This window comes from Musa acuminata, chromosome BXJ2-6 (genome assembly GCF_036884655.1).
Source record: "Musa acuminata AAA Group cultivar baxijiao chromosome BXJ2-6, Cavendish_Baxijiao_AAA, whole genome shotgun sequence".
Taxonomy (NCBI): domain Eukaryota; kingdom Viridiplantae; phylum Streptophyta; class Magnoliopsida; order Zingiberales; family Musaceae; genus Musa; species Musa acuminata.
Genome location: NC_088343.1, coordinates 42,381,346 through 42,408,098, shown reverse-complemented (window position 1 = coordinate 42,408,098; position 26,753 = coordinate 42,381,346). Strand labels below are relative to the sequence as shown.

General features: G+C 42.7%; 5 protein-coding genes across 13 annotated transcripts; 2 read left to right on the top strand and 3 right to left on the bottom strand.

The window, feature by feature from the left end:
* Window positions 1-1,144: 1,144 nt before the first annotated feature.
* LOC103989636 (F-box protein At5g46170) lies at window positions 1,145-3,076 on the bottom strand. 2 transcript variants are annotated; one of them, XM_009408547.3, is made up of 2 exons: window positions 2,802-3,076; window positions 1,145-2,460 (listed from the first exon to the last, which is right to left on the bottom strand). In XM_009408547.3, the coding sequence occupies exon 2, from the start codon at window positions 2,417-2,419 to the stop codon at window positions 1,358-1,360; it is 1,062 nt and encodes a 353-aa protein (XP_009406822.2). In that variant the 5' UTR covers window positions 2,420-2,460; window positions 2,802-3,076; the 3' UTR covers window positions 1,145-1,357. The 2 variants fall into 2 exon arrangements, with proteins under 2 accessions (XP_009406822.2, XP_009406821.2); XM_009408546.3 differs by having other exon boundaries at window positions 1,145-2,566; window positions 2,802-3,075.
* Window positions 3,077-4,838: 1,762 nt separating this feature from the next.
* Window positions 4,839-5,423, top strand: LOC135613996 (calmodulin-binding protein 25-like). Its single transcript, XM_065110990.1, has one exon. It carries the CDS (start codon window positions 4,839-4,841, stop codon window positions 5,421-5,423), a length of 585 nt encoding a protein of 194 aa, XP_064967062.1.
* Window positions 5,424-7,003: 1,580 nt separating this feature from the next.
* LOC135615720 (putative disease resistance RPP13-like protein 1) lies at window positions 7,004-10,746 on the bottom strand. 2 transcript variants are annotated; one of them, XM_065114599.1, is made up of 3 exons: window positions 10,639-10,741; window positions 7,405-10,551; window positions 7,004-7,137 (listed from the first exon to the last, which is right to left on the bottom strand). In XM_065114599.1, exons 1-3 carry the CDS (start codon window positions 10,684-10,686, stop codon window positions 7,117-7,119), a joined length of 3,216 nt encoding a protein of 1,071 aa, XP_064970671.1. In that variant the 5' UTR covers window positions 10,687-10,741; the 3' UTR covers window positions 7,004-7,116. The 2 variants fall into 2 exon arrangements, with proteins under 2 accessions (XP_064970671.1, XP_064970670.1); XM_065114598.1 differs by having other exon boundaries at window positions 7,405-10,746.
* A 758-nt stretch (window positions 10,747-11,504) lies between these two features.
* LOC103989887 (UDP-rhamnose/UDP-galactose transporter 6-like) lies at window positions 11,505-21,893 on the bottom strand. 7 transcript variants are annotated; one of them, XM_065114592.1, is made up of 8 exons: window positions 21,755-21,893; window positions 20,385-21,042; window positions 19,742-20,311; window positions 16,979-17,188; window positions 13,570-13,754; window positions 13,283-13,483; window positions 12,315-12,476; window positions 11,505-12,133 (listed from the first exon to the last, which is right to left on the bottom strand). In XM_065114592.1, the coding sequence occupies exons 4-8, from the start codon at window positions 17,106-17,108 to the stop codon at window positions 11,804-11,806; spliced, it is 1,008 nt and encodes a 335-aa protein (XP_064970664.1). In that variant the 5' UTR covers window positions 17,109-17,188; window positions 19,742-20,311; window positions 20,385-21,042; window positions 21,755-21,893; the 3' UTR covers window positions 11,505-11,803. The 7 variants fall into 7 exon arrangements, with proteins under 7 accessions (XP_064970664.1, XP_064970665.1, XP_064970667.1 ...); XM_065114593.1 differs by having other exon boundaries at window positions 19,742-20,662; window positions 20,763-21,042; XM_065114595.1 differs by lacking the exons at window positions 19,742-20,311; window positions 20,385-21,042; window positions 21,755-21,893 and adding exons at window positions 18,718-18,792; window positions 18,922-19,191.
* On the top strand, window positions 21,843-26,349 carry LOC103989634 (putative disease resistance RPP13-like protein 1). Its single transcript, XM_009408543.3, has 2 exons — window positions 21,843-25,538; window positions 25,775-26,349. Exons 1-2 carry the CDS (start codon window positions 21,843-21,845, stop codon window positions 25,856-25,858), a joined length of 3,780 nt encoding a protein of 1,259 aa, XP_009406818.2. The 3' UTR covers window positions 25,859-26,349.
* The last annotated feature ends 404 nt before the right edge of the window (window positions 26,350-26,753 follow it).

Sequence of the window (26,753 nt, the reverse complement as noted above, 5' to 3'; positions counted from 1 at the left end):
TTTCTCCCAAGTCTACGTTCATGTCTGCTTCCACCAACGGGTCAAATTTGCCATGCGGAAGAGGCTAAAAGAAGTTGACGAAAGACTGTTTTCTGGCCACAAGTTTCACAATCTGAGTCACTCTCGTCATAGAAATCATAGAAATCAGCAGATTTATATGGTGTCATCTGTCCTATGATGATTTTACAGTATACAGTATCTATCATACCGATATAAAAGGATTATACCATTCGATATATAGTATCGTATCGTACCATACCACACCGAACGAACGTCGAAACTCCGGTACGATATGATATTTCAATCTTTGACTGTAAATGTAGGTAATTTACATCAGTGTTCTAAAAATAAAATAATATGTAAACTATATCTATTTAGCATCACTTTTGTTGCACTGTCACAACAGTCATATGATACATTCATCTGATGTTAATGTCTCAACAATAAGATGTTGTAGCTGTCCTAATGAAGATACATCATCTGATGTTAATGTATTAACAATACGATATTGTAGCTGTCCTAATGAATCCAAAGACCATCAAGGAGTCAATGCATATAATATGTGATTGGGTCATTGCACCAAATTCTACTTAACTATTCCATTGACCGAGTACTCGTGCAGATGACATGGCTCACTGCAAGTGCTGGGAAACCATGTGGAAGAAGCTAAGCTAAAGAATGAATCAAGTTTTTGTTCCATCTACTAGTTTTGGTCACCAACAAACCAATATAGTTAAAAGATTTTATGTGGAAGATTAGTAGGTCTCAATGTGAGGTGGGAGAGACAGGCCAAAACTTCAAGGAGACATTTCAACTGCAATCTACTAGTTGGTCAGAAAGAGATGACTAAGCAATTTCATGCCAGAGTTGGATCAAGGATCAAAAATAAAAAAAAGAAACAGAGTCGAAATGACCTCGCATGAACGAGAAAAGATCAAGAGAATCCCGAATTGCCGAGAAAATTTTCATGTCCAATGATCACGGAACTCAAAAGAGAGACAAGAAAGAAGAAGACCTTATTGGCCTGTGGGTGTCCTAAGAAGTGTTTGCCACAATGAAACACAGAGAACAAGGTTCCACATACCAAACAACTACAGCAACTTCCTTTCAGTAAGAAACAGTGATAACATAGGCAATAGAGATGTCAGCACTCACAGCATATGGGTTGATTCCTGCATTGCATCAATGATTATTACTGTACATATACTCATAAGAAGAAAGAAAAGATCATGGCTGACAATTTACTACTAATGATCTGTAACACTGCAGATATATGTGTTGAATTCTGCTCTGTAAAAGACTAGAAATGAACCATGGCAAACCTGCAATAGAGCTGATGCGGCACGGTGGAATTGGCTCAGAAACCATTTATCTCCATTAGGTAGATGCGTCGCTCAACCAATGACTTCACTGCAGCATCCAGTGGCCCTTCAAACGCCCCACGGATGAACGAATCACACTCTTCCCTGCCACTATTACCATCTGTGTCATCTGTGGCTGGGCTGATGGCCACCAGTGTAGCGCCCTGCATCGCCATCCCCTTGGGGAGCTCCAAGTACGGCGCATATCTTAGCTTCATGTTTGATGCGGGAAGATGAGTCCTAGTTGATGACGCCGAGGCCACCAATGGCTTCTCTCTGAACTCCTTCAGCTGCTCTATACCCATGCTCAGAGTTCCCTGTCCATCGGCATCGGTCAGGACCAAGCTCTCCAGTGTTGGGTGATCCTCGATGATCTCCTGGAGAAGGTAATGGCGCGTGGAAGCAGCAATCAGCGTGCCGATTGCCCAAACTACACGCAGCTTGAGGCCTCCGTTCGTGTAGAACGACTCGGGCATGCTCCCGTCGTCCTCTGCCTTCCCTGCTCGGCCCGATGAAGGTGGCAGGCGATCCGTCGGTGTTCCTCCCAGAATGACACAGCTCTCGAGGGTGCTCCCGAACTCCGCCCTCCACCTCAGAAGGACCCCGTCCTCCGTTCTGACATCGCCGGCGGGGAGTTCGATCCGCAGGCGACGAACGTGTCGGAAGTTCTTGAGGACTTGTGCAGGGGAGCGGTGGGATACTTGTGGCAGGAAGCGTTTGCCACCGCAATGGGGGTTGTGGAGGTTGCGGATGGGTCTCAGGATGGCGAAGAGCATGAGCTTGAGGAAGTGGGAGAAGCACTTCCTTGGTCTGGGGAAAGAGAGGGTTAAGGATCTACAGGAATCGCCATCGACGGTGACGACACGGTCGATCTTGACGTAGACATCATCAACCAGGGGGACAAGAGAGCGGAAACGCCTCGACACCGCGGCGCAGCGGCCGAGGGACCGGGCGTCGGCGAGCTTGTTGAAGATGATGAGGATCAGGGGGTCGGGGATTCGATCGAATTGGTCGGGAAACCGAGATCGGCCAGCGCGGATTTGGGATCTGGATTTCATCTTCTCCAGGGTCGGATCTCAATCCCTTCTGCTTCCAATGCCTATCAGAAAATTCCGATTGCACAAGACAGATTAGATTATTACCAGGCCTCGGTGATGCTCATGGATTCGTCGAGTTGCAGAAAACCCTCCAAACTCATCAAGGATCTGGAAAGAATCAAGAAACAAGAAAATGCTCATCGATCACACAAAGTTGTCCTTTCCAAGTTGAAGGACAACAAGAAAATATTATAACTCGATCTAAAGATTAGAAAACTACCAGCAAACTCCACGAAAAAAAGATAAACAGTGTAAAGAACCAAACTTTCGCGATCGACTCTAAATCCAATGACACGGATACTTCGAAGCAGAGAACTTTTAGCATATCGGACGAAAAAATTACCCGAAAAATCGCGCGTTTCTGCAGGCCGGAAAGCCCTCAACTGCAATCCAGACGTGGTCTTTCGCTGTGAAACTGCTCCCGCACCTACCGGAGGCCACTTCCCACCCCTCCCCCCCAACTCCGCCGTGGATTCAGTAAAAGCAAACCCGATCTACCCCTTAAATCTCTTCACAGATTTCGGAGACTAGGGCAGGCGATCGAGTGAGAGATCAGGCCTCTTCCAGCCAGGGAGACAACTGAAAGCCGCGATTGGGATTCGGGTAAGAAACGCCCGTCCATCGATCTCTCGGCTCCATATATAACGGTTCTTCTCTGCTGTGTTAACGGCGTCGTTGCGGGATCTGACGGGCCGTTATATCGGGTAGTCTAGGATACCGTATAGGGATGCCACTCGGATGGATACTCATACGATACCTTGTAAGGATACCGTATCGCGGACGCCGCATCCTCGACACGTGTACAATTGTCTCATGTTGGGCCGGGCCCGGTCTGGGATGCCTTATCGATGCGAACCGGAATCAAGCCTGGGGCAAAGCTAGGCCCGTTACAAAAGAAACCCGGTCTAGCGGCCCAAGCCACAATCGGTGGTATTCCCAAGGCCGAGACAAGTCAAACAAATGGACAACACTGTCGCTCTGATGACCCCAAAGTCAAAAAGAACACTGGCTTGAGCTGTAAAGGGAACAAACCGCCGAAGAAGAGACTGCATTGACTTGGAGTTTCTGCATGGCACATCGTGGATTCCCCTGCGGTCGCTTGGCAAGTTCCTTGAGTCAACACATCCCAAATTACCATTCTGGGGATCAAAGAACGGGGTCGAAGAGGTGATATCAAGTCAAACCGGAAGACTCCAACCGTTGTCAGAGCTCTTTGTGGAGGAACAATGAGTTTCCTGATACCGATCATAATATATTTGCACAGCGTTTGACTTGTGACATGTATAATAAGGTGGCTGGTGATATGGAAAACCACAACCTTTTTAACCTCTTCGGAGATGGACTTGAGAATGGTGCCAACAAAATGAAGTCAACGGTAGGTGGTGAGTTTGTTTCATTGCCTGGATCCAAGAGAACCGAGCGTCCTGTTTACCGGAGAAAACGATCTTGGCCGTTGGTAGCTGGCCTTCACCCGCCAGATCTTCCTGATCAACAGTGGAGATTTATCTAGTAAACCAACGAGCTGGTCTCACAGGAGCTGTTCCTGCGGGCACAGCCGCCATCCGTCCTCCGCGTTGTGTCGTGCCACGTATATATTTACGTAAGGTTACGTCAGCTTGGCAGGGGACGAGATCGCTCAGAATCCTGAGTGGCATGATGGTAATTAAGTTGGAATCTGACGACGATGGCCCCCCACAGCGACGTGGCTTCAAAACGTGTAGCAGAAAAGATGTGACGATGGTAAACGAAAGCCTCCTATTGCTGAGCCGTGATGGGCCCCGCAACACGACATCAAGCGCGTGAAGGATGGAATTAAGAAGAGACCACGCTTGACGTTTCGTACCGAAGGCGGGACCCACTGAAGTCCCTCATGCGGAGTCAGGTCCCTCGCAGACCTGGTGGGCCCAAAGGTGAGACCGGCGTGGTATCTTCGGTGGGCACCAGAGTTCAGGTGCGGAGGGAAGCACCCTCCGTGGGAAAGCGGTTCGGAACAACGCGGCGGCTTTGATCGCAGTGACTAGGACAGTGCTTGGAGAACCGTGCTCCGTGCTCGGTATCAGAATCTTCGCGAATCGTAAAGCAGCACACTGGATTGTGCTGCCCAGTGTGTACACTGCCCCCAACACGAAGCCGCGGTCGCCCGAGTACGGAGCCCGTGGATACACGTGGCCCGATCGACGCGGTTTGTCCGCCTCTCGCCCCACCACCACCGCCGCCTCATTAAAAATACCCTCCGAGTTGCTCCGCCATCCTCTTTATAACTCGCTCCCTCTCATCTTGTTCTTCTCACACCCTGTGATTGGCTTCGTTGTTTCTGCTCGTCCAACCGAGAAGAAGAAGAAGAGAGGAGAAGGAATAGTAGCTGATTGGTACTGCGACTATGGCGGAGAATTGCTCGGTTCTCGATACGTGGATGTACCGCTCCTACTCCTGCATCTCCGAGGCCGCCATCGAACGCGAGAACGACGCCCTCACCAAAGCCCTCCAGATATCTCTGCTCGCAGATTCCTCCTCCGCCGCCGCCGCCGCCATCCCCTCCCCCGAGTCCTTCTCCACCGCCACCTCTTCCCTCGTTTGTCTCCCCACCGCCGTCAGTCAGTGTCACCTCCTGGACCCGCGTGCGGGGAGGGTGGCGAAGAAGCGCAGGTCGCGGGCGTCGAAGCGCTCGCTCACCACCTACATCGCCGCCGACCCGACCAACTTCCGCGAGCTGGTCCAGCGGGCCACCGGAACTCGGGCTGGCGACTCGGCCGGGGAGCACCAGTATCCGGCGGCGGCCGTGCAGGGGAGCCGTCTTCTTCCGACGCTCGACACGTCGTCGTTCCTGCGCGACCGGGCCGATTTAGCCGGGCCGGATGTAGCCGCTTCGTTCGGGCCGGCGATGGATGTCCCGGTTCTTCCTGAGTTCGACCCGTTCTTTGTGGTGTCGAACTATCCCACGCTCGACTCGTGGGGCGTTATCTAAACATCTATTACCGTGGCTGTTTTAAATGACGTCCGATGACCATCGGACGGCTTTGGGCCACATTGCATATGTATATTTGTTCTCCTTGTTCCTCAGACTGCTAATGTTAGCTCTGTGTAGTTGATGTGTTTCGATGAGTAGATCTCAAATGATTCTGCGACTTCTCGTAAGAGTCTCGCTCTATTCCGAAGGGGTCGGAGGAGGCTATTAATTCCTTACAGCCCTTAACTTATCCAATCATAAGAAAGGTATGGGGATGGGTACACCATGAACGGGTACCAACTAAGAAAGAATGGCTTCGAAAGCCTTCCCTAAATTCTGCTCACCACAGGTGAGACTAATTACGAGAAAGTAGGAAACGCGCCCGTCACAGCCCGCGATACAAATCTAGATTCTTCCATACGGCCACAGAAGCTTGGTCATCTAACCGGGACACGGTGAGTCCACCGGCGAGTGTGGCGACTTCTCGCGGATTTAAATGGCGGGGAGGCAAAGCTTTCCATCGAAGCCAGAAATTGTCGCTCGTCCTTCGTCTCGGTGCCTTCTCCTCAAGATCCTTGGCAGAATCGGCGAGCGCCACCGTCGAGATCTCGTGTGATGTGATCTTCTTATCCGGTGATCCGGTAAGCTTGATTCGTTCGTTTTCGGATAGGATTTCGTGTCATATTTTGGTGGGATTGATCCGTATTTGTTTGTAGGGAGCAAGCTTGAAAGGTTTGGGACTAGGCTGGGTTTCAGCTACTATTAGTCAGATCTTGAGATGAACCTAAAGCATCATCAGATTTCCCCGGTCGCTTCATTAGGGCTTCTAAATGCAGAGTCCTCATGGTAAGCATCCAGTTGCGGTAAAGCCAATCAATATATCCAATCATTCGCTTTCTATCCTCTATCATTATGCCACTTAACAGATTATATTATCTTAATGCTATATATGACCAATTTGATGGCTTGTGAATGTTCCTTTTCCAATTGATCTATGAACTTAGGGGGAACACAAGGAACTGATGCTCTGTAACAAATTTGAGTAAATTATAGGGAGAGAATCAAAACAATTTCAATCAACGAAAATAAATCTATTTAAAAGAAGAGAAAAATGGTTGCAAGGCAGTGATGCATAGAGTTCATATACGAGCAATGTCAAAAGTTGAATGAGTTGATTTATTTCCATGGTTAACATTATGTTTGATGACATGGAATCGACCGAAATTACAGGCATTCAAGTGATACAAGAACAAAATTTTCTTGAAATTAGCTCAAATATGAGTGATGGTGAAATCTGAATGAGTTAACTTTAAGCCACAAGAAACATAATGTTCAATGACAAGAAATCAACTAAATCCAGTGACATTCAACAAGTGAAACAAGAGCGACTGCTGTGACCTTTCCAACACCAAATGCCATAAGGTTATCTTATTTCTGACCTTGCCAAGGACAACAGTATTACAGAAATAACAACTCTAAGACATTGTCAACTTGTTCTTACTAAAATGCTGTATCATCATTGGGCATTTATTTAGATAACTGGCACATTGAAGCACCAGAAGAATGCCGACTATACTAGTTTTTGAGAGCAGACAGGTCCTAGCACAAGAAGCATGGTAATAATTTTGGTTGGCTCTCGGAAGGAAGACTTACAGCTAGATGCCAAATTAAAATGGTTATAACACATCAGCGTTCAGATATTCTATCCTTTTCAACTGTCTTCATATATTCCCTGCATTGAAGTATCAGAAGAAAGTGAAATCACTTTGAAAGATGATGACAAATCAAAATAATGTAGTTGTGTGGGACTTTTGATTTCTTATGCAGAAGTCTTCCATGATACATCAGAATTTCTAATGACTCTTTTTGCTAGAATATGTAGATGTTTTACCAGAGAAACAATATCAACAAAGGCAAGTATAGAAAGAAGTGCTCAAGTATTCATTCTTAACTAAAAAATGCTTAGTGTATATTGAACTCAGAAGAAAAGAAGATTTACCTGATCAGCATCTTTGGTTCGCTCTGCAGCAACCAGATGGAAATCTTTCTGATCAACGATTACTCGAGAAATGTGAACTAGTTCATTACTCCCATGTCCGTGGCACCATTCTTCCAGCAAGGGACAATTCAATATCTCCAGAACCTGAAGTGCAGGCGGCAGCTTATGATTTGGTGAGAACCAGATGCCAGGACATCTTCTGATTTTGAAGCGTTTGAGAAAGACAAGATTAAGCAGATGTAACTCCAAGAATGCAACATGGCTTGTGTTTTGCTGGCAGCTTGAAATATTAAACTCTCTGATTGCATGAAGATTTTCTAGCGGCAAGGATGCTAGGTCCTCAGATTCACAAATACTCAGGTCCTGAAGCCTGGAGATCAGATCTTGGGGCATGGAGGACCATATCATCTCATTACAACAGCCTTCCAACCTTGTAAGTGATGGTAGCATTGGGAGGGCCATCAGCTCTGGGCAGTGCCAAATTACCAAATTCACTAATGAAGGGAGGATGTGTGGCAGTCTCCTTAACTTAGGACAGTAATTCAACTCAAGATGACGAAGGCGAGGGAATGAACCATCCTCTACATAAGACCATTCCTGCCACCTGTACATACTTCTGAATTGAAGCGTCTCCAGAGAGGGAAACCCCTTAATCCTGATCATATCATCATGGCCACAAAACTCCTGACCTATGTTCTCTAAGCCTGATAACTCATTAAAAGCAAGGTGCCTGAGCAGTGGCAGCTGGCCTAGTGGTGGGAGGACTTCACATTTGCTGCAAAAATCAAGTTCAACAGAGGTTAAATTGGAAAAGGAAGCATCACCCATCCAGTTGGGAAATTGCAAACTGTCGTAAGAACGCACAACCAGCTCCATCAGATTTGTATGAGGACGAAGTCTGTCAAAAACAGTCGTCTCCAAACCATTACATATTTCTTTAGGTACTGAGACTTGTACAACATTTTCTGTGGAAGTCTGAAGCTCATCATGCACATTGCTTAATGATTGGTTATCCTCAACAACTCTGTCAAACAGGCTGAAATCAAATTCACCAAGGTTCCCATAGTCATAATTGTTGCCAGAGGACAGAATCAGTTTTGCAATGTGTCTTAGATCCTTTAAAGCATCCTCGACATAGTCTACACTTGCCACATTGTGCAGTCCAGCAATCTCGAATTTTCCTCTGAGATTTACCAAGTCCTTCAACTCCATTATTGCACAGTTTTGCTCTCCATGGTCAACATAAAATGTTGATAGTGTCTGAAGATTAGTCAACTTTCCAATTCCCTGTGGCATTGGAATAATTGAAACATATCTTGGCAGATAAAGATGACGCAGGTTGGTGACATTTGTTATGCTCTTGGGCAATTCTTCTAGTTTCTCACTATCTCTCAGGTCCAACGTCTGCAGATTGTAAAGGCCACACAAAGATTCAGGTAATCTTCTAATTTTTGTATGTCTGAGACCAAGGTAGCGCAAATGTATAACGCTGTCGATTGATTCTGGCAAACTTACAATAGGGGTTTCACTCAGATCCAGAGTGCGCAAGAACTTCAAGCCAACAAAAAGGTCATTCGGCATACTCAAAGGTGAGCAAGCTTTGCTCCACACATAGTCAACATCACAAGTATCTAATACTCTATGCACAATTAGAAAGGTTCGTAAAACCCTGGGTCTGTTGCAGGAGCGAATGAATGCCCCAAGTTCTTCAGGACACAACGATAAATGTCTTGCTTCTGAGGTAACAAAGCTAAAATTCTCGTTCTTTATCCTACTTATTTCCTTGCTTGCAATAGTTTGCACAAGATCATGAATTAGGTCATGCACAGTAAACACATGTTCATTAGCCCCTATTTGCTGAAAGAATGATCGTCTCAACAACTCATCGAAATACTCCACACCAATGTCTTCTGGGAGTTTTCGTCCCATAGGTTGGATAAAACCCTGGGCCATCCACAGCTGAACCAGTCGATCCTTCTTGAACAGGTATCCTTTGGGAAACAATGCGGTGTACGTGAAACATACCCTCAAACATGTAGGCAAACCATAGTAGCTTAGTCTAAGAGCTGATGAAACCACACCATCCAAACCAGTGGATTCCCAAACACCACTCTGCAAGATGGCATGCCATTTCTCCTCATTTTTCTCAGTGCATAGAAGTTTACCGATCATCTTAGCGGCCAATGGCATGCCTTTGAGTTTTTTTGTGATCCTCTTCCCAATAGCAACTAAATTTAGGTTATCAGTAAGATTTTGGCTTCCAAACGCATGATGTTCAAACAACAATTGACACTCCTCTTCAGGTAATGGGATGAGGTTGTAGGACAGCACCGTCTGCATGAACTTGGCAACTGATTCACTACGAGTCGTCGCTACAATTGCACTGCCTTCAAGACCTACACTTAATAGGGCTCTCAAGGAATTCCAAAGGGTTTGGTTCTCATTCTGAACATTATCTAGCACTAACAGGAATCTCTTCCCTCTCAATATCTGGCAGTTCAGAGGTTTCCCGTGATCTTGTTCAACATAAATATGTTTCATGTTTGTTAATGAGACAACAATTGCTGATATTAGTCTGATAAGATCGAAATCTTCTGACAGATATACCCAACCTCGGGCATCGAAGTGGTCTCTAATGGTGGCGTCGTCGTAGACGAGACGGGCGAGAGCGGTCTTGCCGACGCCCCCAGGGCCTACTATGGGGATGACAGAGAGGTCTCTTCTATGGTTGGCCAACAACAGCTCGATCACTTCACGCTTGTCGTCGTCTCTACCGCAGACGACAGAGTCATCTACGTTGAACAACAACGGCGGTGGGAGCTCGGCTTCTGCATCGAGCTCCCGGCATGACTCCCAGTGGAGGGTTTCACGTTGTTTCGCAATCTCATCGAGCCGCTCTCTCAAGCTCCTAATCCTGACTGCAATGCCATGTTGAGATGGAGGGTGGGTTGGGTCATGTACCTCCTCCGGCGGCATCTGAGCTCCGTTGTCGGTGTTGGATCGAGCCAGCAGCTGGAATCGGCACTCATCGATCAAGTCCTCGGCATCATAAGCCGCTCCTCTAAGCTGCCTGAGCCAATGCCGCACGGTCTCGTCCTTGCCGTTCTCCTCCTCCTCCTTCGCCATGTCCGCGGCCAGGTGTTGGATCTGAAGCATGCTTCCGTTGAGCTTGTCGAGATCATGGTGAATGGCTACTGCATCTTTGGATGGGGATTGAAACTGTGGGCGAGTTACCAGGTCTTGGATCAGGCTGAGCGCTGAGGATAGGACAGCAGCGGCCATAGCCGAAGATGGACGGATGGGTGTGGTTTCTTCCCTTTCCTTTTTCGTTGCGACTCTCCCAAGACCCATGCCCCAAATGTAGGTAGCTAGCGACTATTGGGATTGCTTGACCTTCAAGGTTTCTCTTGCCCACAACGACGTTGGGGTTCAGTCAAACTACCCACTGCGCAAGCTTGCTGTCACGAGGACGTGGGTTTGGTCAACGGGAGATCACTTGTTGCCCAAGCTTCCTCCTCCTTAAGTCAACTGCTACATTCGGTTCATGAGGCATCTTTCTCGCTCTCTCTCTCTCTCTCTCTCTCTTTAAGCAATCGAAGGACAATGAGAAGAAGCTTTGCTAGAGTTGCTTTTATTTTGCATATCAGCCCCTCAAAATTTTTTGTTTTCATATGGAACCCTCGGATCTGACGTAAACAATCGGTTGAGTCAGTCAAATGATGCTAGCAACAATCATCTTATAATTTGTTTTGTACTAAAAATTTTGAGTTTCTAACATGAGTCACATTTTACCGTTCTTACCCTACAATTCCCTCCCTCAGCTTCTTGTTTGCCTTGTATTTTTAATCTTTTAGTTTTCTTCAATCTTCTTCGTCTTCACTCTCTTCTTTCTGTCATCTTTAATTTGATTCCCTCCATCCTCCATCTCAATCTCCCCTAAATTTATTTCTTTGGTTTGATTTTGTAGGCGCTCACTTGAAATATTGTTTTTTTTTTTTTCTGTACAGGGAAGCATATCATATTACCTATAAAGTGTGCAATAAATTCCTTCAATAAATTGGAGGTAAATCAGAGTTGCAAATTATCAAATTCCGGAAACAAACAAAACTAACAAAGGCATAGATATGGCTACTAAATAGGGTATATATACATATATTCTTTTCATAAGACCAGAAGTCAAATTGACATAGAATAGTAAAGGAAAAATAAAAGTTTGATGTGAAAAGCTATGGTGCCTCACCCAGCATGCCCCCGAGGAATCCTGGATTGGTGGAGACAAGGCACAGAAATTCCCCATTTTACTGCAAGACGAATTGCCCAAGAATGCTCTGCGATTAGCTGTCCATCCAACACGTCAAACAGTGAAAAAGGAAGTGTCACTCTCAAGGGCGGGAGCAGCTCAAACTTTATCGTCGTGCTCTCCCGACTCTGCACGCAGTCCAAGCTTCTGAGATTTGTCACTGGGCAACGAGAAAGTGCGCCTCTCTTTACCCCCTGGTTTTGACGATGCGCTTCCGTACCACATCATACCTAAAACCGCTAAGATCATTCCAAAGATTACGTGTGAATTGAGGCCTTCCCTGCCGAACAAGAAGAATCCCAAGATTAAGACAAGGATCGTCTTCATGTGCCCGATTACTTGAAAGGACACTGCAGTGAATCTTCCTATACAGATGAACTGGCTAAGATTGGTTCCTACAGCAATGGTGCACGAGAGGATGATGAACAACTGCCACATACAACACATAGGAGGAGTAAACAACATGAATCAAGTATTTGGCAACGAATCTATAAAATAAAATAAAATATTACCATATAATGCAGGCCAACCAAAATCAAAACATAAGAGAGAACAATAAACACAAGGATCTAGAAGAAGAAAATAATAAATAAATCCATCATGTGCTTACCACGACGGTTGCATTGTAATCAAATCTGTCCACCCTTTTGTTCGTCAACCAGTAATCAACAAAAGGCCCTAATATCAACAGTGATGCTGCCTGAGCAGGAGCAGTATGCCCGAGGAGGTTGAACGATCCTAGCGAATATTTCTTTTGAAGAAAATGCACATACTGCAGAAGTCAAATCAATTAAAAAAAATGGTTAAAACTTTAATGAAATAGTTACTCATTATTCTCGAGACGCAAGCTAGAAATGAATAGAAGGTCGCACCATTGCCTTGACACAGTCTGAAATGTTTAGGAAAATATCACTAAAGGTATGTATAACTCATAACAGCATTTAGAGACAACTGGAGAATTATTATCCGCTGAAACTGGTTCCTCAACTTTTATTTGTGGATGACACATCCCTCCCTCTAATCAAGAGAGAATATGTAATTTGATGTAAACAAAAAAGTTTGACAAACTAATTTTCCATTCCTAATGAGTAAAACAAATATCAGAATGACTTATTCACTCCTGGGAAAAAGAATTTTCGCCTAAAATGGTTTCACGTAAAACTTCTTATGATCAAACAAACACATCTATTAGACAAGTACAGTTTGCAATAAGCGCATAATATGTGCCATATAATGGTCACACACGATGGATCTCAAACATACTAGACCGATAAAGTTGCTTCAAGGAAATATCACAAGAACCGTTATCCTAACTAATCGCTGTGTTGGACTAGAGATAATCGTCATGCAAGTGGGTTTTTTTAGATCGAACGCAACATGTATAGGCAACAATCTTACATATAAAACTCAAGTTCAAAAAATATCATCCACTCAAATGTACAATAAGCAAATTTAAAAATCAGGTAGTCTATAGAAAGCTATGTGAATAAACACATCTAAAAGAGATAGCATTAGAAGTTCTATTTATTGATCATGTCCAAACAACGACAAGATTCAGATGTGTATCTGCTTACTCACATATTGTTGTAAAGAAGTGCTCCACACTGCTATAATAGCAGCCATCAGCCCTTTAGCATTAACGCTCACATCAGTAACTGTACAGATAGCAACACCTATGAGAACCACCACTATGCTGAGCTTTGTGGCCCTTGAGTAATGAATTTTATCAAACACAACTTCGAGAAGACATGATACTGGAATCATGCACAGCTTAGCAATCTGTCAACAAATTACAAAAGCGAGTCTCATGAAATTATTTGCTGTATTCAGAATGATAAAACTCATAGTCTTTGACCAGAACAAACCTGATAAAATCCGACGGAGTTCCACATCAAACTAACGTTCATCCCAACAATTGATAAGTTTGCAAAAAGCACAAACTTTATAAGGTTAGACAAAGGTAAATGAGAGGGCTGAATGTATCCCAGCCACTTAAATAGTAAAGTCATGATTGTGGTCATGGCAAAATGCAGACCCGTTAATGTTGTAGCTGCAGCATAAAACAGAATGCGTCACATAAGTACCAGCTACCAATAAAAAAGACTTATAAAATTTATGGAAATCAAAATTAATATCAATTAGAAACAATTAACAGCCTAGGGAGCTTGAAACTCTGAAATTTTTCTTTGCATTTGTGCTAAGAATCTGATTTGCAAAGTCGAGTACAAAGAACAAATCAAAAATTAGATTCGTATGCATTAAATAGAACTGGTTTACTGAAACATTTTTAGTTACCTGATGAAGTATCTTAGATCCACAAAGCAACTATAAATTATAAGAATTATGATGGCCAAAATCATCACAATTTTCAAGGTATAATGGTCAAAGATCCTGGTATCATTGATCAAAATAATAAAAAAACTGAAATGTATATGTATTGGTCTCAGCTGTGTGTTTTGGTATTAGTATTTGGTCAGACTAATAAATAATGGAGGCTACCTACCTTTCAAACAGGTATTTAGAACCTTGGTTGTTGGTGTAATTTATAAAAGTTTACATGCTCATCATCTCAGATATAGTGCAATGTGGGCATAGTCTTTGATCACATAGATGTGGGGGTCACCTTACCATAACACTTAATAATTTATATGTTCTATTTTATTCTTATTTAAAAGCATAAATAGAAGTGAGGTCCTTTTCTAGATGTTACCTGACATCAATTGTATTTGATTGCTAACATGCTCGATCAGATTTGGCTGTTATTGGTTTCCTGGCCAACATCTACAAAGTGAATGGCAACTAGATCTGAGGGGCGGGGAGGTTCAACTTTGAGCCCTTTTTGAAAAAAGAAAAGAAAATCTTGTATTAACCCTCTTTTTAATGGCTTGAGTTGTTCCTGCATCTAACCCCCTTTTTTTGTCTTCTACCCCTCTTTTTCACTCCATGTTCTATCATTTACCACTGAAGCCGCTTGCTCTTTCTTTGGATATCATATTGGGTAAAGGATGTTGCTTTGTGGTGAAAGTCATTGCAGAGACCTAGTCTTACTACCCTAGACGATGAGATCTAACATCTTTATTGTGGAAAAAGTCATTGGTCAAAAGTTTTAGACTTAGGAACTTAATCAACATTTATTTGCTCCTGTCGCTTTACAACTGAATGTTTTAACCTTGTTTTGAGACTATTACAGTAGACATATATATATATATTACAATTTGCTTGTAGAAATATCTGATTATTATTGTTATCATATATTTTAATTTCATTGTGGATGTTCTTTTATGCTAAAATCTTAGTCATTCCCAAGTCTGTTGACTATTTAAGTTGCTATTTGAAATTTCTCTAATTTAGATTGATTTAAATCCCTGCATTCTAGTAGTATTTGTCATGGTTTGCCTTACTAATCCATACCGGCATACCAATCAGCCGTCGGTACGATACATACTTAATCATACCAACGTATCAACACATGATATAGTGGGACATACTAACAAATCAGTATGTACCGTCATATTAGACGGTATAACGTGATACGACGAACCTTAGTATTTGCATAGTAGGATTATGGTTGTCCATGCTGTGTCATAATAAGTTTGATAGTATTTTCAGGTTATATTTTGTAGGATATTGTCATTTTGCCTTTCAACCAGGGCAGAACTTGTACCCTTGACTTAAAACTAGTAATCACCTTGTCTATTATATGGTTTCCCAGCTCACCATGTCGGGTCAAAGTTTTAGACTTATGCATCAAACAAAGTGGTTTATATATTAACAAGAAATTCTGATCCTAAATAAGTAGAACATGTCTAAATGACTCTAAACTAATTAACCAGGTCTGAAACCTATCAATCTCTATTATCAGTTTTGGTGTTTAAACGAGTCCTTGCTGGAATGAAATAAATAGGATGGGTTAGTGGATCAAAATCACACCAGTTCATAAGCCTCTGTCTAATTATTCTGTGAATTGGACTGTTCCAATAATCATTCAAAAACAAATGACAGGTTCAATAACATTCTTTTTCAAACAGCAGCAACCTATGGAGTTAGAATTTACTTTAATTTTTGCCCCTTCTCCAACATCCCCAGCCCCTCTCTAATTATTTTATGAACTTGTCTAAACAATTCCAATAATCATTCAAACACCAATGACAGGTTCGGTAACATTTTTTGTGTTTTGCCAACAACAGCAGCTTATGTAGATATAACATTTACTTTAAATTTTTAAGTTTTTTTTTGGTTTTTTTCCTAATTTTTCCAATTTACCAGAAGAACCCAGGACACCAGACACCAAGATTATATGGTCTTTACTTTGAAGCTTGCATGTAACATGCCATGTCAAACTATACTATAAAGTTAATTTTGAAAGCTAGATTAGTGTCACCAGGAGCCTAGTCTTGGAGCTGAGGTGTGAGGCACAAAGGTAAGCCATATAACTCAACATTTCTATAAGTAATTTTAATATTAAATAATATAAAATGGTTGTGATTGGCATACTAATATATCCTGAAAATGACTTATTATCTCAAAAAACAGATCAGTGAACCCATTGTAAAATGCAGTAGAAAAAGTTGAACAAAAGAAAGAAAGAAAGCAACAGACACAAGAAACAACAGTAATAGAAGAAAGTAAAGAAAAATCAAGTAAATGAATAAACAATCAAGAAACACTTAGGAATGAAAACTGTTATGTCAAAATCTGACTGTTCAAATTTTTTTCTTAATGAAGGACAAACTTGTCATGTTTTCATATTTTCCTCTTATATTGATGAGTGGATATTATATTACATTTATAAATAAATATACCTCAATATCTTGGAACCTTTTAGAGCCTTTTGGAACCTTACGAGAGGCATCTATAGCATGCTTTATTGAACATATAAGCTACAGATGAGCCTTAGGTGATGTTTTGTTAACATTGTCTAATATTTTAAACAAAATTAATTAAATATTCACATACTTTTAGTCTTGAGTAGGAATTTCAAATCTAAAAATTTGAACTATCTGACTTATCTATACACTAAAAAAATATATAAATTGCATTTATATAAATCGAAACTAATAATCTTCTAATTTTCAAGTTTAGCAATAACAAGATTTTCAAAAACAAGATATATAAAATCTGGCATAATTTTCCAACAAGTAAACTCAACTAAATATGAAAATAAGTCATTCTTCTTTTTATTGATTGCTGTCTTGGAAGCTGCAGAACTGCCATTAAATATGGTGGCCCAAGTATTATACAAAAATCATAAAAAGAAGAGTCTTATGGGCTTACCAAAACTGAAGCGATGCATAGCCATTAAGGCCTTATTGACCATGATAATTCCAACAGATGTCACAACATTGAACATCCAAGCGGTTACATCTAATGCTGCTTTCCTATCGGCCTTACTTGTAGGTGCCATATTTTCTGCTTGTGTGAACTTCTTATCGCACTCAGTCTCTAAATCTCCAGATTACAGTTTGCATTGCTACACGGATGCTTCTACATTAGAAACCATAAATTCAAACAATATAAGTTACTATTCATAAACTATATCAACATTTCAAAAGGTAGTGCAGGCATTATACATGCTAATGTATAAGAAAGAAAATTTGTGACAGTGAATTCAGTAAATAGCATCATCCAACCAAGGTAGCATAATGTTTGTCAAAAGCTTGAATCACTAAAATTTCCATTTATAGATTCGATTCATTAACTGTATTGACTTTTTTATTCCCCACAAGTCATGATTTCTTGAATATGCATGATCATTGTCGCTGACCAGATGCAGCAGACTACAGAAATTAGATTTTGCGTATAGATGAAATAGTTTCACTTTGGTAATGGAAATTAACATCGTAAAACACTATTCAACAGGATGGATTTTAGTCTACATTCCTCAACGGCAATTTAGTCTTCATCTTCCAATTACACAGAAACTTAAAGTCAAAACTCAAGCAAGCCTTTAAAACCTTTTCAAAACTCTTAGGGCTAGGGTTCTCAATTTCACTGTGTACTGCCCGGTACAGATGGTGCGTACCAGTCAAAAAGGATACCGATATACGGACCACCCTTTACCAGTCGGTACTAATGTTTTGACCCCCATATCGAGCAATACAGGACCTATACCGATTAGTAATGATCAAAATCTGATCGTTACTGAGGCATACCGATCGATTCACCTTAGATTTCATCCATTACCAAGGTGTACCGATCGATACACCCCAATATTTTTGGACCGTTACCTCTAGGTATTTTTGAAATTTTTTTAACTCTTTTTGGGTGTACTGTCGGCACACCCCATCATACCATCGGTACCGAGACCCCATCATACCATCGGTACACCTCGGTACATATCGTACCGAGCAAGGCTCGGTAAACCAGTATGAACCGAAATTGAGAACCTTGGGTAGGGCATTATCATCATTAAGGTCAATAATCTGAAGCATTGTCAGAAGGAAATGCAACCAAAACAACATGAATTGACTCTTATGAACACACTCATAACATGAAAAATATAAGATCAAATACCAGGATCATGACATTCCAACTACCAAAGATTCGTCAGGCTACATGATCTGGGTAGTTCGAGTAGAAAGACCTTAGAATCATATCTTGATCCCCTTCCCCTCTCTTTCTCCTCCACCTATGCTAGCCCTGGGTACCTTGAGATCCTCGATTAACGCCGACGGGAGACAGTACGGAAAATGAACAGGATCTAGACATGGTACAGATGCAACGAATGGAATAACAGATCAAGCTGATGATGATTTCATGGTAGGATTGATATAACAAAAAGATCGGAGAACAAAATAAATCCAACTGACGTGATCCGGCCAAGAAAGATCTAACCCTAGATCGGGTAAATCGTGGCTCCGCGCCTCACGCACCGATGCATTCTAGTCGGAAATAAAAAAAGATCTAAACGTGGTAAACATGGGACAGATTCAGTAACAGATCAAAATGAAGGCGATCACATGCTGCGGCTCGATAGAGAAAACAGGACAGGCAATACAGTAGATCCAGCTCACCAGGTCCGGCCAACAAAGATCAAACCCTAGATCGAAAAAATACTGGATCCGCGCCTCCAACACCGACGCATTCGACTGGAAAATGCGGAGGATATAAAGATGGCCACCAATTCAATAGATTAAAAAACGGGTCAAACTAACGATGATCACATGCTCGGAAACGACAGGACAAACAGATCGTAGAACACGGTAGATCCAACTCACCGGATCCGACCAAGACAGATCAAAACCTAGCTCGGGCAAATCGTAGATGCGCGCCTCCAGTAGCGACGTATTCGATCCGAGGCCGATGGATCGAGAGCAGGAGAAAGTGAACCGACCGTTCCGATCTAAATCTCGATCTGAATCTGGATCGCGTGAGGGAAGCGGACGTGAAACAAGGAAGGAGGGAAGAAGTCGCCCTCTGTTCGTTCGCTCCTCCTCTCCGTTTCTCGTTCTTTCCTTTTCCCTCTTCACTTGGCGGAGTAGCGGGGGGGGGGGGGGGGGGGGGGGAGGGGGAGAGGGGAGAGAGAGAGAGGGAGAAAGAAAAGAGACGTGACGTCTCGCGAGTGGCTATATACCACCCCATTAATAATTTGTTGGCAGCAGGATGGGGGAGGGGAGCCGACCACTGGCGATGGCCCGCGATGATCCTGACCGTACATCATCTAGATTTCAGGATCGAGGGTCAGGATCGCGTGGAAGCAGAGAGGTGGGGCCCATATAAACTAATCACAGAGAAAGAAAAAGGACAAAATTAATGAGGAAGCCATTTTAAGAGGTTATCGGATCGGGTTTGAATCGGGTACCCGAAACAATGAGCAAAATAAACTTCCATATTTGAAATTTATAGAGTCTTCATACATTATTCTTTCAGTTCTTTGTTTGGAGAAATCAGCAGAGGCAAATCACAATGGTGTTCATCAACATCATCTATGCTCCATGGCACCATCCGAAGGTTGCAGAGTCAAGAGTTGAGACTACCAAGCACCATCTGAAGGTTGCAGAGTGAAGTTGAGACCACCAACCAGCCCTAACACCTCACCTTGCAGGATATCCAACCACCTATCCTCGTCGGTTTCGAACCGGAGAAGAACACCGAGCGTCTTTGCGGCCAGCGGCCACCCTCTACACATTGCAGCAATCTTCCTGCCGATCTCCACCAGGTTTGGATGCTCATTTGGATCTTCACCGTCAAATGCAAACCTACGGAAAAGAGACCAGCAGTTAGCTTCAGATAAGCTGCTCAGGTGATGAGGAAGTACGAGTTCTTGGATGCTGTTAGAAACTAGCTCATTGCGACTGGTGACAACAATCTTGCTCGTTTCTGCACCAAGTAATGGCGACCACAAGCAGTCCCAGAGGCTGTCGTCCTCCTTGACATCATCTAAAACAAGCAAGAATTTTGTTCCCTTCAACACTCTTTCTAGTGTTCTTTCGAGCGTTACCAAATCCTTGTCTTGGCAAGCCTTTCCTGTGACCGACTGTATGATTGCTTGCAGCAGTCTCACAGCATCGATGTCTCCAGAGACACACACCCATCCCCTAGCTGTGAAATGTGCACATATCTTTGGATCACTGTAAGCAAGCTGAGCAAGTGTAGTCTTCCCAATACCTGCCACGCCAACAATGGAAATGATAGAAACATTGCCTCTCTTGCTGTCATCTGAAAACAATAGCTCGATCACCTTGTTTTTGTCATGATCCCTGCCAAAAATGCATGATTCATCTATTTGGAAGCCAGAAGGTGATGATCTTTGTTGCTGAAACTGCATCCCTACATCACTCTCTGTTAAATGGATAGCAGCCCAGTCAGCTGACATCTCATGGAATCTCTTCCTGATCTCCTTTACTTTGCAGTTGATCACATCTGGAGCTGGTTCTTTCTTCTCTAGCTTCGCTCTCTTTCTGCAAGTTACCAACTGAGGTTGTTGCTCTTCGCTGGATCTCTGGTGCTCGATATGATCTATAAGATGAACCAAGTTGTTGAGCTCCATCAGCCAGAGCTTCACAGATGCATCTCCAATAACTCCCCTTGAATTCATGACATAATTTCGGGTCCTCACCACTGAATCCTTCAACTCCACCAATTCATCCGTGCCACATGGATCACATGAAGATGAAGACGAACTTGTGATGTATGATGCTAACTTGTCTAGTCCTGATATGATGGAAGAAAGACGAAACATTGCCATTGATCTTCTGCTGTTTCCGCTGAGATATGTGGATCCTTCGCCTGCTTCAAAGTCTCTGCTAGTCTTGAAGAGCTGAACCTTCTGGTACTGATCGTCAATGATCCGACAAGTTGGTTCCAGAAAAGCATCCCAAATGTGTAGTAGCAGACAACTGGCACACATATTTCAAGATTCTTAGCAAAAGAGGCACCAATAATGCAAGACAATTTTGGCAGACAAAGACATTGACTTTGTGCTAAAGCACATGGCATCCATAGTCAATAATAGAAGTGCACCTTTTTTACGTATCTATCATTGCAAATCCTCTAAATTCAAGTTGGTCACTTCTAACCCAGTTATAATTTGATTGAACTGAAAAGATAATAAAATGTGAAAATTTCAATATCTCAAGCACTCTTACCACTATAATGTGTTAAAAAGGATATTAATGTCAATTAGAGCTTCAACTTGATTTAACTAATTTGACTGGTTTGAACTAAAAGGATATAAAATGTTAAATTTTCAATATACAAACACTCTTACCACTATAATGTGTTCTAAAAGATGTTAATGTCAATTAGAGCTTCAACTTGATTTAACTGTGATGGCATATATGCAAATCTGAGCTGCACTACGGCAGCATATATGCAAATCTGATCTGCACTACGGCGTCATATATGCAAATCTGAGCTGCACCTTTGCCTAAACAAATAGAATATATTCTTCTGCAGGTTATGCTGACAACTGAAACCATATATTCAATCGAAGGAACCAGCCAACCTAACAAATACTTGCAATCAACTAGCGTGTTAGACTATGTCAACTCATTCATGAATGATACAAATGTATTCAGCTAGAGCTTTGGCCAAGTCTATGAGACTAACCTATTTCTTCATTTGATTTCTCATCTCTGCTTGCTGTTCCAAAATCTCCTTGGTGCTGCTTGACTTGAAAAGAAGGGGAGAGATTGCAATGGCGGGTGCAATTTTATCCTCCATCATCAAATGGATGATCGGCAACATACCTGCATCACTTGGCTCGGCACTCTCATCCCAGCAAGGCAGTGTTCACGAGGATCTGTCCAAGATGGAGGGAACACTGTCAAGGATTCAAGCAGTTCTCAGCGATGCAGAGGAGAGGGAGATAAGAGATGAAGCAGTGAAACTCTGGCTGAAAGAGCTAAAAGACTTGGCTTACCTTGCTGAGGATGTTTTAGCTGAGTATGGGTATGAGTTTCTGCGAATCAAAGCTGAGGGTGGAGATCTACCACGACCTGCAACCAGGAAAAGAAAGTTGGAGGCAAGAAAATTGGTTGCTACTACTGTTCTTCCAACCCAAATTGCAATTCCAGGTGGCATACAAAGTAGGATCAAGGATATTAGCATAAGATTTGATGAGCTCGCAGAAGAACGGAAAGCCCTGAGTCTGAAAGATAACATTGGAGTGAGCAGATCTAGTGTACCAGTCCAGCCTCCGCAAAGCACCCCATATGTAGATGAATCTTGTGTTTATGGAAGAGAAGAAGATAAGAAAAAAATTGTAGAAATGCTGGTATCAGAGAAAGGCAGTGCAGACAAATTATCCGTCATACCCATCATCGGCATGGCCGGGATTGGAAAGACCACCCTGGCTCGACTCGTTTACAAAGATCCAACAGTACGCCAATGCTTCAACACAAGAGTATGGGTCAGTGTCTCAGTAGATTTTGATGTGATCAAAATATATAAAGCTATCATAGAAAGCATTACTCAGGAAAAATGTGACCTCACAGAACTAAGCTCACTACAATCTGTTCTCAAGGAAGAATTGGTGGGAAAGAGACTACTGCTTGTTCTGGATGATGTTTGGACTGAAGACATAAACCTTTGGGATAGCTTAAGAGTGGCTTTCATCAGTGGAGGACGGTGCAAATTCCTTGTCACCACTCGTAACGAGTCAGTGGCAAGGATTATGCAAACAGTGCTTCCATATCAGCTTGCTGGCCTGACTGAAGATCAAGCTTGGTCGTTGTTCAAGCAGTATGCACTTGAGAACCGAGACCCTGACAGCAGCCACAACCTGGAAGAAATTGGCATGAAGATAGTTCAAAAGTGCAAAGGCTTGCCATTGGCTATAAAGAACCTTGGAGGGCTTCTTTACTATGAAGAAGACAAAGATAAGTGGGAAGACATCTTGCAAAGTGATTTATGGGAACTAGACGAGGAAGATGATGGTATTCTGCCTGCACTGAGAGTAAGCTACCATCGCATGCCTACACATCTAAAACCATGCTTCATGTACTGCGCCTTGTTTCCAAAAAATTATTTGTTCGAGAAGGATGAATTGATCAAATTGTGGATGGCTCAAGGCCTTATCCCATTCGTGGAAACAAGACGAGCTGAAGACATAGGAAAGAAGTATTTTGATGACTTACACAGACGGTCGTTCTTTCAATTGTCTCCAATTGATGAGGAATTACCTTTGATTTGTTCATCCCTCCAGTTGTCACTGACAGGTAGCGAAAACCTGCAGCAGAAAACATCCTTTATCATCTCACAACATGAGGACCAGCAATTGTTTCTGATGCATGACCTCATCTGCGATCTAGCACGATCAATTGCAGGCAAAGAATGCAGTGTTAATAAGGATGAGAAGGTGAGCTACATCACCAATGAAGCCAGCCATCTATCTCTGATTCCATATGAAACCAAAGCTGACATCCAATTTGAACCTCTGAAGGAGGAGAACAGAAGGATTAGATCACTGCTCTACGTAAATACGAAGGTAAAAACTTTGAACGGAGGAGGTATCGGTAATGTCTGCCAGAATGTGAGGTTGTGTAGTGATCTGTTCCAGATGTTACCATGTTTGCGGGTGATTGATCTGAGCTATACCAGAATCAAGCAGCTTCCAAGTTCCATCGGTCAGCTGAAACTGCTATGCTATCTTGGTCTCCGGGGAAGTACAATAAAAGGGTTACCTAACTCTTTAGGTAGTCTATATTACCTGCAGACACTGGATTTGAAGTACTGCACGAGCCTCCAAGAACTACCCAATGGGATTGTCAAGCTCATTAATCTGCGGCATTTGGAGCTTCCAACAAAGGACTTTGCAGCTTGTGTTAGTCTACCATCAGGGATCGGAACTCTTACTAGACTTGAGACCCTTCCAGCATTTAATGTCAACAGGCACTGTAGAATTGACGAATTGAGGCAGCTGAGAAATCTTAGAGGACATCTTGGCATAGCAGGGCTTCAGAATGTTGCCAGTGGAAAGGAAGCCAGCATAGCAGATTTGAAGGCCAAAGAGCATTTACGAACATTGGCATTAATATGGAATTCTGAGAAAAGCACCCAAGCAAGTAGTTCTCAGGGTCCTGGTGAGCAACATAGTGATGGATCTACCCTCAACACAGGCAGCATCACAGAGACCTCCAGCTTTCTGGCAGATGGTATTCTTCAAAACCTCCAACCATACAGAAACCTCAGGCACCTCATCCTGCGAGGTTATTGTGGCATGAGATTCCCAAGCTGGTTAGGAGATCCTTTATTCTCTAGACTGAACTCCATTGCACTTACAAAATGCCATAGTTGCAAGCTCCTCCCACCACTTGGTCAGTTACCATGCCTCCAAAATCTCTTGATAGGTAACATGGATGGGATCCAACATGTTGGCTGTGAGTTCTGCAGCCACAGCAGTACGAGTTCCTCTATAGCATTTCGAGCACTGGACACACTAGACTTAGAATGTTTGAACCAGTGGGGGGAGTGGACTGGTGTCGAGGATGGTGACTTTCCTTGCCTCCGAAGATTAGTCATTAAACATTGCTCGAAGCTAAATGGGTTACCCCTCCTCCCAACTTCACTGGAAATATTAGAGATGGAGAATGTTGAAGCAATAACTGCACTCCCCAAACTCCCTTCAGTCAAAAGTCTGGATTTGCAAGGGAAATCGAATGAGAATCTCTGGGCATCCACCTTAGAACTCCAATCTCTTCATTCCTTAGAAATTTCATGGTCTGAGGACTTAAGCATCCTTCACCTTCATGGAAGCCTCAATGCTCTAAACAATTTGGAAATAAGTGATTGCATGAATCTTACTTTAATTGTCGAGCTGCACAAAATCACTTCTCTTGAACACTTGAGATTGCATGCCTTGCCTAAATTCCAGTTCTCACCAGATGATCGTCTGCCACCCACCCTTCTGTCCCTCGACATTACAAGCTGCCCAAACTTGACATCCCTTCCTCTGTACCAGCCTCTGTCTGCTCTACGGGAGCTTTCAATCACAACTTGTGAACAGCTTTCAACATTGATGTGTCTACAGAACCTCAATTCCCTTGAGAGCTTGACATTAGATATGTGTCCTGAGCTCTTCCTAAATTCTGATGATGTGCTGCCATTCACTCTTCAGTACTTGGAAATTTCATCCTGTAACAAACTGAGTGCTCTACCTAGGCTGCATGAGAATCTATCAGCACTGAAGGAACTACATATTGAAGATTGTGAGGAGCTTACAACTGCTGTGGGTCTTTGCAACCTCACCTCCCTTGAGCTGATGGTGATAGCATTCTGCCCTAAATTTCATTTCTTACCTGATGAACAGCTGCCAAACTCCACCCTCGATATTGAAATTGAAGATTGTCCAAGGTTAACAGAGTGGTGTCAAAGACATGGTATCAAACAAAAGGTAGCACTTTTAATCTCAACTACCAACGTATTTTGCATGAATATAGTTCCTTTTAGCAGTGACAAAATTAATAGTTTCTAGTATTTCTAAAGCTCTACTATAAGTTAGCAATGCCTTCGACTGGTAATGTGTCAATGCCATGTTCAGCAAAGACGAATCATAAGCAGTCCATAACACAATAACTTAAAATACTTGCTTTTACTTGCATATAACTGTTGTTTTCCGTTTACCTGCAGAATAATGATTGGGAAGATGTGGACTTTGATGATAAGTGGGAGAGACATTCCAAAAGTCAAGAGTATGAAAGTGAGGAGAACTGAATGGAGTACAAAGACATTGATAAGGGTGACTAATCAACATTTTGGAATGCACTACTTGTGCATGTGATGGAATGCAACAGTAACTAGTATGTCAATTTGCTGAAAAGACTTCTAAAAGCATGAACACAGTGACACTGGAGTGACTGGACCAAACAAGCATGATGTTCATTTGATGATCTAGGTCTAGGTCCTCACCATTTGATGCAAGGAATTTTACATCCATTGTCAAGCATAATTGCCTGCCATAAAATTCAAAAACATAAAGTGCAAGCTTATGCTATGGATAGTATTCTATAGTCGGTTCTCATACTAGTTAGTTCTCTAGGCTCTCTGATCATCCGATATGCATATGACTAGTCTAAGGAATGTATTTGAAACCCATGAAAGTGTAGCAGGTCCAGACGGAGAACCTTCTGAAAACATGCAGATCATGACATATGAATAAATCAAGCATGATATATGCCAGGCATGCCTATAACATGGAGCTTAAATGATTTGTTGCTTGTATAAGACATTCCTATCAACAATGAACCAGTTGATTCATAGGCAAAATGCTCTTTGAAAACCAAGACAGTGACAATCAAGAAGTAGCAATTTGCATGCATTATAATTTCAAACAAGCAAGATGATAACGTGGGGGGGGGCGGGGTGCGGCGTGTGTGTAGGGAGGTGGGTGCAGGGGAGGGGAGGGGGTTGGGTTTTGCACCTAATGCATGCGGCTCCAGTGTTTGAGAAGGATCAGATGTATGCAGTTTTTTCATGCACCTGAAATGGTTGTTAATTCAAGACCATGCCGTAAATTGCAATAAAGCAACAAAACTGTGACATGATCAAGTAAATGATGAGACCTCCAAAGAAGGCATTAAGAGACTGTTATATGAAAGGTCTCTGGAGG

Excerpts from the sequence above, each read along its gene's own strand:
- LOC103989887 (XM_065114592.1), bottom strand. The coding sequence starts at position 17,108 with ATGGCACCTACAAGTAAGGCCGATAGGAAAGCAGCATTAGATGTAACC. Across the intron at positions 13,484-13,569 it reads ACTCCGTCGGATTTTATCAG|ATTGCTAAGCTGTGCATGAT; the intron begins GTTTGTTCTGGT and ends ATTTGTTGACAG. Across the intron at positions 12,477-13,282 it reads GCACTTCTTTACAACAATAT|TATGTGCATTTTCTTCAAAA; the intron begins GTGAGTAAGCAG and ends TGACTTCTGCAG.
- LOC103989634 (XM_009408543.3), top strand. The coding sequence starts at position 21,843 with ATGGCGGGTGCAATTTTATCCTCCATCATCAAATGGATGATCGGCAAC. Across the intron at positions 25,539-25,774 it reads GACATGGTATCAAACAAAAG|AATAATGATTGGGAAGATGT; the intron begins GTAGCACTTTTA and ends GTTTACCTGCAG.
- LOC135615720 (XM_065114598.1), bottom strand. The coding sequence starts at position 10,686 with ATGGCCGCTGCTGTCCTATCCTCAGCGCTCAGCCTGATCCAAGACCTG. Across the intron at positions 7,138-7,404 it reads GAACCAAAGATGCTGATCAG|GGAATATATGAAGACAGTTG; the intron begins GTAAATCTTCTT and ends ACTTCAATGCAG.
- LOC135613996 (XM_065110990.1), top strand. The coding sequence starts at position 4,839 with ATGGCGGAGAATTGCTCGGTTCTCGATACGTGGATGTACCGCTCCTAC.
- LOC103989636 (XM_009408547.3), bottom strand. The coding sequence starts at position 2,419 with ATGAAATCCAGATCCCAAATCCGCGCTGGCCGATCTCGGTTTCCCGAC.